The 11,356-nt window shown below is 39.4% G+C and overlaps 1 protein-coding gene across 1 annotated transcript in view; it reads right to left on the bottom strand.

Annotated features, from left to right (window-relative positions):
* LOC104986729 (ATP-binding cassette sub-family A member 3-like) overlaps positions 1-11,356 on the bottom strand; it is a 201,002-nt gene that overhangs the window by 73,689 nt on the left and 115,957 nt on the right. Inside the window, exons 13-15 of the mRNA XM_010837415.1 lie at positions 5,390-5,545; positions 4,875-5,085; positions 1,314-1,464 (exon numbers count right to left, since the gene is read on the bottom strand). Of these exons, the coding sequence (XP_010835717.1) occupies positions 1,314-1,464; positions 4,875-5,085; positions 5,390-5,545 (518 nt within the window). The remainder of the gene's footprint in view (positions 1-1,313; positions 1,465-4,874; positions 5,086-5,389; positions 5,546-11,356) is intronic.

The raw sequence follows: 11,356 nt of genomic DNA, 5'->3' as shown, positions 1-11,356 counted from the left end.
GGTTCAATCCCTGGGTTGGGAAGATCTCCTGGAGAAGGAAATGGCAACCCACTCCAGTATTCTTGCCTGAAAAATCCTATGGATGGAGGAATCTCGTAGGCTACAATCCATGGGGTTGCAAAGAGTCAGACACGACTTCACTTTCACTTTCTTTAGGTTCAAAAGATCTCCAGAAACCCATCCACGTCTTAAACACTCTCATTCCCAGTGAAGGACTATCAAGAATATAAAGGATCAGCCTCCGAGGTGGTGGACTAAACACTCTCCATCTGCTAAATTTCCTCTGTATTTTAGTTAAATTCTATTTCCATCTAACTTTATCCAGCTTGGATATTATAATATCCAAGCTGGATAATATCAGTTCTATTCTTGCCTCTCAGTTCAGTCTGACCCTGCTTCCTATGACGATTTGTCATGTGACTCCTTGTCATTTTTATTCTTTTCCTACTATAGTGACCTATTCTGTCAATTACACAGGTTATTGAGATCTAATTCTGGTAGTTTTTTCTCTTTCAATGGTTGGTCTACAATTATCTTGTTAAAAAAAACAACTTTATTGTGAACAAACATAGTCTTTCCTAACTTCATGATACATATTTTATGCTATGTTAGATAAACTCACTGTCCATGGCCCAGAAACCCACATCATATATGTTGATAATAATCTGTGTGACTAGTTGTTCATTTCTCAGTAGTTAGCCAAATTAATTATAGAGGAGAGACACAGATGGGAATCCCAGGTAGAATTATCATCAGTGTGTCTCTATAATTAATTTGGGTAACTACTGAGATCAAATTCCTAGTTTTTTCTGTGTTATTGTCACCCTTGCTCCAAGAGTTGCTGTTTAAGTAGCTTTTTTTCATCACCTTAATATTTCCCTAGACTTTATTCACCACACATAAAATTTATATACCATAAGGACCATACCATTAGTTATCCCTTATTAACCAGGAAGTTATAAATATGAGGTTGTAAATCTTCCTCCCACTCTGCCCCCCACAAAAGAAAAATGGAAAGAAAAATATTAATGTCTTGAATGAACTTGAACTTACAAGGCAATCTTTTGTACAGTGAGAGAAATCTTCAGCTGTGAACTCAACTGTAGTTGGCAAGTAACAGCTATAAACTGGATACTTGGTTTGTTAGTAAAATACTACTGAGGAAGCTTTTGTTGTTGTGTAGACACTAAGTCATGTCTGACTCTTTGCAACTCCATGAACCATAGCCTGATTCACTAAACTTACTAAACCCTAAAAATTAAAATGATTTCTGGTCACCCAAACCATTCATCTAGGACTCTCTGAAACTATACCTGTGTGCATGCTCTTTGGGTAGGATAAATGATAATTCAGCTCCAAGATAGCTCTCCAAAATGGCATCTGGAATATGAGACTCAATAATTGCACAGATCTTTCCAAGATCACAATGTGGTTCCCTCTCCATGACTATGTGATATCCAGCACCTGAGAGAAACCATTTAGAAGACCAAATGAAGTAGTTTTATACTCCTTTTTCATCTCCTTTTAAGAGCAAATTTTGCTCTCCATGATTCAGTTACCTAGGTTGATAAGGAAGAAGACATGGTATGTCACAGACATTCTGTTAGGACTCTGAGGAGCCTCACACCTAAAACTTCTAAATGTTATTCTAAGAACTAAGACACTGAATAAACAGCAACTTCCTCTATAATTTCAATCACTTTCTCAGTGAATAATAATAATCTAGTGTATACAACCAGATATAGTAGATATATGAAGAAAAGCCCCTGTTATGTGGCTACTTAGTTTTAAAACTGTTATCTTGATAAATATTCTTTTATTATCACTGACTGTCCATCATGTATTAAGCACTAATCTTGAACCTGGTGATAGAGCAGTGAACAAAGCAGGTAAAAATTCCTGCCTTCCTAAGAGCTACTTTCTAGTCAAAGGAGACATAATAATTAAGAGGGCTAAGTTGAAATATATATGGTATTATAAAAAATATAGCAGAGAGGAAGATATGAGACATTGAAGGAATGTTGTTAAATTGTAGACAGAGATCCATGGAAAGCCTGAGAAGACCTTAAAAAATCAGAGAACTATTATTCTTAATTAGTGCTTTGCCTTTATAGAAAAACTATTTTTTGGAATTTGAGGAAAATACCATCACTTTTGTATTTCATGATACAAATGAACTAACTTACAAAACAGAGACACACAGACTTAGAGAATGAACCTATGATTGTTAAGGGGAAGGGACAGTTAGGGAGTTTGGGATGGATATGTACACACTGCTATATTTAAAATGGATAACCAACAAGGACCTACTGTTTAACACATGGAACTCTGTTCAATGTGAAAGGAGTTTGGGGAGAATGGATACATGTATGGCTAAGTCCCTTCTCTGTTCACCTGAAACCATCACAACATTGTTAATCAAGTATACCCCAATACAAAATAAAAAGTTAAAAAAATAAAACAGATGAAAAGTTGCATTTAGAATAAAAAAATAAATATATGCATTTCAAATGGTCATTGTATTTGCATTTATATTTCTTATTAAGATTTTAAAAAAGAATAACACTTTTCAGCATAGATCTCTTAGATGAAATCTGACTTATTTATCTAGCTTATAGTAGGAAAGACACTATTTATGATTTCATTATACAAATGAGGCAACCTCAGGGAATGAAGGGACTTATCCATTATTTACTAGCTTTAGAAGCCAAAACTATTACAAAAATAATCTGTAAATAATATTATTTTTCACTTCTCAGGAATCATGACACAACAAATTTCTCAATTGTCTTGTCCTCTTAGGACCTGAATCAACAGAAAATGTCTTCTTTTGAAGAGATGTAAAGTAATTAGTGAGAGCTGAATGCTGATTTTTGATGGAATTTCCTATTCTATCAAAGAACTGAACATAAATTCTAGGCTTTTGAGTTAAATGTAGGTTCAGTTTATTTAAGGCTTAGCAACTATAAGAAGGGGCTTCCCTGGTAGCTCAGTTGGTAAAGAATCCGCCTGCAATGCAGGATTCCCTGGTTCAATTCCTGGGTCAGGAAGATCTGCTGGAGAAGGGATTGGCTACCCATTCCAGTATTCTTGGGCTTCCCTTGTAACTCAGCTGGTAAAGAATCCGCCTACAATGTGAGACACCTGCGGGAGACCTGGGTTTGATCCCTGGATTGGGAAGATCTTCTGGAGAAGGGAAAGGTTACCCACTCCAGTATTCTAGCTTGGAGAATTCCATGGACAGTATAGTCCACGGGGTCACAAAGAGTTGGACATGACTGAATGACTTTCACTTCACTTCACTAACTATAAGAAGGGACCTGAATGTCTCAAAGTATTATATCTTTAAAATATCTAGTTACATACTATGTATTATTTTACAATAACTAGGACAATTAGTGGGAGAAGGCAATGGCACCCTACTCCAGTACTCTTGCCTGGAAAATCCTATGGACGGAGGAGCCTGGTAGGCTGCAGTCCATGGGGGCACTAAGAGTTGGACATGACTGAGCGACTTCACTTTCACTTTTCACTTTCATGCATTGGAGAAGGAAATGGCAACCCACTCCAGTGTTCTTGCCTTGGAGAATCCCAGGGACGGGGGAGCCTGGTGGGCTGCTGTCTATGGGGTCCAGCAGAGTCGGACACGACTGAAGCGACTTAGCAGCAACAGTAGCGGGACAATTAGTGAATGCTAATTCACTAATTAGAAAGCATTATGAATTATCAAAAGCATACTGTTTAAATCATGTGGATCTTAACTTAGGCATCCCCAATTCAAATGGCATAAATCTAGTATTAGGTATCTTCCCTTCCCCCACTTGTGATAAAGGTCCCTAGGGTTATTTGCTCAGTTGCGTCTGTTTCTTTGTGACCCCATTAACTGTATCCTGCCAGGCTCCTCTATCCATGGAATTCTCCAGGCAAGAATACTGGAGTGGATTGCCGTTTCCTTCTCCAGGGGATCTTCCCCACCCAGGGACTGAACCTGGGTCTCCTGAATTGGCAGGTAGATTCTTTACAGTCTGAGCCACCAGGGAAGCCCCTAGATATAGAAATCCTTATTGAACTCAAACCTATAAGGTGATCATAAACTTTGAACTAAATGGATATATAACTATGACTATCTGGGCCACAATTTTTTATTCCATAAAATGAAGTTGTTGTTTTGAGTATTAAATATGCTGCATAAAGTGGATACCATAGTAACCAGTGTAGAGGAAATAGTTAAGGTTAGTTAAATGAATTAAAATAGTGAATAAATGAAGAAGGAATTCATCCTTAATTATTTTCATTTACATTTTTACCCTACAATTATACCCTACACCCTAGGACTGTAATTTTAGCCTTCATTATCAATTTTATATCCTAAAAAAGTTTTATCAAAGTCAAGGACTGTATTATTACACTGACATGATTCTTTCATTCTACACTACATCTAGAGTTATCTTGTCACATTGGGGATTTGATATCGGTTTGGCAAATGAGAAATGAGGCTCATAAACAATTGATTGCTCTAATTTCTCTCCTCAACCAATCACTCAATAAAATAAATACATCTGAGCACACAACTGCATTTCAAAGACAAAGAAAACTGTTAGTACATGCAAAATGGGAGAAATAAGCATGGCTTTATAGGTTGATAAAAGCATTTCCTGAGTCTAAAGCTATGTATTTGACAGAAAAGTAAGAATGTATAAGGAATGTGTATATTGTAAAGGGCCAGAAAAACTAATTAGAATAGTTGCCACCTAATTAATAAGACAGAGGAAATCATTGAAGTTTTTGGTGTTTAGACAAAATATCATTAAAATCTCATTAGAGGAATATTTTTAAGGAATCAGTATCCTAAGAATAATCAAAGGGAGAGAGACCATATGTTTTTTTCAGGAAGATTGAAGAGCCACAGCACTGCAGGGTCCCCTTGACCATGATGGCAATTCGGTCACCCAGGATGTCAGCTTCATCCATGTAGTGAGTGGTCAGTAAGATTGTACGATCATGTTTAAATTGCTGAAGGATGTCCCAGGTGGCTCTCCTTGAGAATGGGTCCATTCCAGATGATGGTTCATCAAGTATCACTACCTAAAAGCCAGAAGAACAATTTCATAACCATTGAATATTGATGCCATAGTACACATCGGATAATTTACTATTTAAGGGGAACACTTTTAAGTGAAGATAAAGTCTGGACTAAAAATAGTAGTAAAAGCAACCCCAAACTAAACAATTGAGCCAATACTGCCAATTTCCTCTGATCATTATTGCCAATGTTCCTTTAAGATTCATATCAACTCTCAGGTTTTTGTCAGCTTTCCAGACCGGTTGTCAGAAATCCATTTTTAGTGTCCCTTCTCCCTGCCCTCCCCCATTCTTTCTTCCTTAATACCTTGGAGCCCCCTAAAAGTGCTATAATGATGGAGAGTTTGCGCTTCGTTCCTCCACTCAGTGACTTTGAAAATGTATCACGTTTTTCTAGCAGGTCAAAAGTAGACAGTATATGGTTAATTTCATTAGAAGACATCTTTTGATGTATATTTTTTACCTAGAAAGAGGAGCCAGAATTTACACTATGCATTTAGCCTTATCCTTAGAAATTTATTAGATCTTAAGTTTTCTTATATATCTATACAGATAAATAAAGTTTCTTGTAACTATATCCTTAAAACATTTTATACTAGCTCTGTTCTAACGTTAGCTATATAGTGTCTTCTTCCCATTGCCTCCCTTTATGTCTAAAGCAGTGTTCCTAAATTAAAAAAATTTTTTTTCATAATTAATAGACACATCTGAAGCTCATGAACAGAGGGAAAAAAGAAGCACATCTCTAACTTCCAGATATGATGAAAGAAGCACACACGCCCCTTATCTCCTACTGAACTCAATTATTAAACCTGTAAAACTACTAAAAGGTAAACAGCAGCAGTTGGAACAGGAAGAACACCATAATTTAAAGTGCCACAGAACTTTAAATGGTTGAGTTTACCATTTTCACTTATGTATCCCATGCTGTTGCTGCTGCTGCTAAGTTGCTTCAGTTGTCTGACTCTGTGCGACCCCATAGACAGCAGCCCATCAGGCTCCTCTGTCCCTGGGATTCTCCAGGAAAGAACACTGGAGTGGGTCACCATTTTCTTCTCCAATGCATGAAAGTGAAAAGGGAAAGTGAAGTCGCTCAGTCATGTCTGATTCTTCGAGACCCTATGGACTGCAGCCTACCAGGCTCCTCTGTCCATGGGATTTTCCAGACAAGAGTACTGGAGTGGGGTGCCATTGCCTTCTCCTATGTATCCCATGCTGCTGCTGCTGCTAAGTCGCTTCAGTTGTGTCCGACTCTGGACGACCCCATAGACAGCAGCCCACCAGGCTCCGCCGTCCCTGGGATTCTCCAGGCAAGAACACTGGAGTGGGTTGCCATTTCCTTCTCCAATGTATCCCATAGTTTGAACTGAAAAGCAATCCAAAGCATTCAACTGAGCACTGCAGAGCAGACAGAATAAGATTAAGGAAAAACTTTCTAGTTTTGGCTTGAAGAGTGGAAAAGGGAAAAATCCCTAAAGCTCTGAGAAAGTGTAGAAGGGGCAATCCCAGTTTTTCCTCTGAGGAGGGGAAATGTCTCAATTCAATGGATTTATGCTTCTAAAAAGACATAACCAAACTCAGTTGCTTTTTACCACTCTGTCTTCCTGCCACTTGGTTGTGGCTCAGTCATGAAAGTGGGTGATTTCTGGAAGGAGGACTAAAAATTGGAATCATAGGGAACCAGAATGCTTGGGAGATAATAACAGAAAGTGATACCATAAAGTTGTTTATGAACTCTTGTGTTTATCCCATTGTTTGCACATATGGATCACATTAGTATGTGCATAGGTGAGTGCTAAGTCGCTTCAGTCGTGTTTGACTCTGTGACACAGGATTGTAGCCTGCCATGTTCCTCTGTCCAAGGGATTTTCCAGGCAAGAATTCTGGTTGCCATGCCCTCCTCCAGAGAATCTTCTTGACCTAGGGATTCAACCTGCATCTCTTTATGTCTCCAGCATTGGTAGGCATGTTCTTTACCATATGATAACATATACACAGAGAGACTGGATTAGTACTGCAAAGAATTTACACTTGACATTGGACCCACAACCCACAGAGAACATATAAATAAGATGGAGAGTCTCATGAAGCATTGTTGAAAATATCAAGGATAAAAATAAAAATTAACTGGCACACAAAGAATCACAAAAGTCTCAACTCATATAGGAAAATATAGTCAACAGACACTAGTGATTAGGTGGCACAGATGTTGGGATTAACATAGAAAGTATCATCAGAGAGAGCAGCTGGGAGCCGACCTTCCTGCCAGTCATGCTGTGATGGCTTCCTGGCTTTGCTGTCCTTGCTGAAGTCCCTGCTGCTGGACTCTGGCTCCAGATTTAACCTAAAGTAGGTTAAGATGGTGAAATAGAAGGATCCTAAGCTCACCTCCTCTCATGAGCACACCAAAATCACAACAATCTGCAGAACAATCATTGTTGAAAACTGCCTTATGACCCAGCAATCCCAATGCTGGGCATACACACCGAGGAAACCAGAATTGAAAGAGATACGTGTACCCCAGTGTTCATCACAGCACTATTTATAATAGCCAGGACATGGAAGCAACCTAGATGTACAACAGCAGATGAATGGATAAGAAAGCTGTGGTACATATACACAATGGAGTATTACTCAGCCATTAAAAAGAATACATTTGAATCAGTTCTAATGAGGTGGATGAAACTGGAGCCTATTATACAGAGTGAAGTAAGCCAGAAGGAAAAACACCAATACAGTATACTAACACATATATATGGAATTTAGAATGATGGTAACGATAACCCTGTATTGCGAGACAGCAAAAGAGACACAGAGGTATAGAACAGTCTTTTGGACTCTGTGGGAGAGGGAGAGGGTGGGATGATTTGGGAGAATGGCATTGAAACATGTATAATATCATATATGAAACGAATCGCCAGTCCAGGTTCGATGCATGATACAGGATGCTTGGGGCTGGTGCACTGGGATGACCCAGAGGGAGGGTATGGGGAGGGAGGTGGGAGGGGAGTTCAGGATGGGGAACATGTGTACACCTGTGGCGGATTCATGTTGATGTATGGCAAAACCAATACAATATTGTAAAGTAATTAGCCTCCAATTAAAATAAATAAATTTATATTAAAAAAAAGAAAAAGTCTGAAACCTACCAGAAAAGATCTTTTACAACTAAAGACAAAGAAAGAAACACAGTGAGACAGGTATGAGGGGTGGCCTTGCAATATAATCAAACCCCGTATCCCTCAGTGAGCAACCCAAAGACTGGAGAAAATTGTATTACAAAGGTTCTTCCACAGAACTGAGAGTTCAGAACCCCATGTCAAGCCCCCCAGCCAGGGGATCTGGCACAGGGAAGAGGAGCCCCCAGAGCAGTTGACTTTGAAGGCTGGCAGGCTTTGACTGCAAGAGCTCCACAGGATAGGGGGAAAAGAGACTTTACTCTTAAAGGGCACACAAAAAAAATTCACATGTACCAGGAACAAGGACAAAAGCAGTAATTTCATAAGAGCTTGGGCCACACCTACCTTCTAGTCTTGCAAGGTCTTCTGGGGAAGCAGGGGTTGGACATGGCTCACTTTGGGGACATAGACACTGGTTATGGACATATGCTGCTGCTAAGTCGCTTCAGTTGTGTCCGACTCTGTGCAACCCCATAGACAGAAGCCCACCAGGCTCCCCCATCCCTGGGATTCTCCAGGCAAGAACACTGGAGTGGGTTGCAATTTCCTTCTCTAATGCATGAAAATGAAAAGTGAAAGTGAATTCGCTCAGTTGTGTCCAACTCTTAGCGACCCCATGGACTGCAGCCTACCAGGCTCCTCCATCCATGGGATTTTCCAGGCAAGAGTACATATAGGGGAGAGTATTCTTCTGCATGAATTCTCTTGGAGGCTGACATCTTGCTTGGGTCATTAGTACCAAGACCTGGCCTCACCCAACAGTCAAGGCTCCAGTGCTAAAATGCCTCAGTCTAAACAACTAAGCCGTTGGGGCTATATTCCCATTCATCAGCAGACAGGCTGCCTAAAGACTCTCTGAGCATACAGACAAATATAAACAAGCACTTGGACAGTTCTGTCCAGCAGAGGGCCAAGACTCAGCTCTACCCATCAGTGGGCAGGCAAGAGCCCCTCCCACCAGGAAGTCCACACAAGCCTCTGGACCAGTCTCACCTACCAGGAGGCAGACACCAGAAGCAAGAAAATTATGGTCTTGAAGTCTACAAAATTAATCTGTGAATGCAGGCCAGGCACTACCCTTGGAACAGCTGGCCCCTGGCCCTTGAAAAGTGCCGTGCTGGGACAGAAGGCCAGCAAGGTTGAGAAACATAACTAATCTTCCACATACATAAACTACAAATAGCAATTTTGACAAAATTAGGTGAAAGAGGAATATGTTTCAGATTAGGAACAATACAAAATCTCAGAAGAAAAACTAAGTGACAGGGATATATGCAATCTACCTGGGAAAGAGTTCAGAGTATTGATTGTAAAGATGATCCAAGAACTCAGGTGGAGAATGCATGCACAGAGTGAGAAATTAGTTTTTTTTAAACAAAGAATTAGAAAATATAAAGAACAATGAAATAGAATTGAAGAATACAATAACTGAAATGAAAAGTACACTAGAAGGAATCAATAGTAGACTAAATGAGGAAGAATGGATAACTGAGCTGGAAGACAGAGTAGTGGAAATCATTATGGCTGAACAGAAAAAGAAAAAAAAGTGAAAAGAAATCAAGACAGCTTAAGAGACCTCTGGGACAACAACAAGAGTGATAATATTCATATTATAGGGGTCTCAGAAGGAGAAGAGAGAGAGAAAGGACCTGAGAAAATATCTGAAGAAGTAATAGCTGAAAAGTTGCCCAACTGGGCAAGGAAACAGTTACCCAACTTCAAAAAGACCAGAGAGTCCCATACAGGTTTAACCTGCAGAGGAACACACCAAGACACATAGTAAGCAAACTGCCAAGAGTGGAAAATAAAGAGAGAATATTAAAAGCAACAAGAGAAAAGAAACAAATAACATACAAGGGAACTCCCATAAAGCTATCAACTGATTTTTTAGCATAAACTCTGCAGGCTAGAAGGGAGGGGCATGACATACTCAAAGTGAAAAACCTACAATCCAGAATATTCTGGAAGACTCTCATTCAGATTTGATGGTGAAATCAAATGCTTTACAGACAAGGAAAAGCTAAAACAATTCAGCATCACTAAATCAGCTTTACAAGAAACATTAAAGGTTATTCTCTAGGCAGAAAAGAAGAGGCCACAACTAGAAACAAGAAAATTATGAATGGAAAAGCTCACTGGTAAAGGCAAACATACACTAAAAGTAGGAAATCATCCATACACAAAGCTAACAGGGAGGCTAAAAGGCAAAAGTAGTAAAATCATTTATATCCATGATAAGCAGTTAAGGGATACACGAAACAGTTAGACGCAAAATATCAAAAACAGTAATCATGAGGGGACAAGAGTACAAATGTAGGTTATCTAAAATGCATTTGAAATGAAGAGAGCAGACACCTACAAGTGTGTGTGTGTGTGTGTGTATATATATGTGTGTGTGTGTAATAGATATACACACAAAAGAGTAAAAGGAATCCAAACATACACTATAGACAGTCATCAAATCACAAGAGAAGAGAACAAAAGAAGGGGAGAAAAGAACAAGAAAAACAAATTTGAAACAATCAACAAAATAGCAATAGGAACATACATAGCAATAATTAGCTTAAATGTGAACAGACTAATGCTCCAAACAAAGCACATAGGTGGCTTAACTGATACAAAAACAGGACCCACATATATGCTGCATATAAGAAACTCACTTCAGATCTAGAGACACATATGGACTGAAAGTGAGGGGATGGACACATGCCAAAAATGGGATAGGGAAGGAGTGGTAGGCCTAGGCCTCTCCAGGTGTTCCTTGGGGGTCCACCTTAGTATGGTGATGGGTAAAGGGGATACCTGAGTTCTAACCTTTATAAATAGGGGAGACTGTCGGGAGCTGCGTTAGGCATTACTGACAAAATGGAGGCACGGTCCCCAGCCCCCTCTCCTCATTCCGCAGGCACAGATCCCGGGATGAAAGGAGTTAGGCCTTGTAATTCTGACTTGTCTTTTCCTCTCCTTGGCTGAGTTGACTCAAAAGGAATATTAAGGTGCTTATTGTTCTTGAGAGGAGCATGAGAAGGCACAAAGCCTTCTGCAATTGTGCTCAGAAAATAATTCATAAAGTTAATCATTGACATTTGTTCAAG

Source organism: Bison bison, unplaced genomic scaffold (genome assembly GCF_000754665.1).
Source record: "Bison bison bison isolate TAMUID 2011002044 unplaced genomic scaffold, Bison_UMD1.0 scf7180017864072, whole genome shotgun sequence".
In the NCBI taxonomy this organism is placed as follows: Eukaryota; Metazoa; Chordata; class Mammalia; order Artiodactyla; family Bovidae; genus Bison; species Bison bison.
This window is presented reverse-complemented; position numbering and strand designations above follow the sequence as displayed.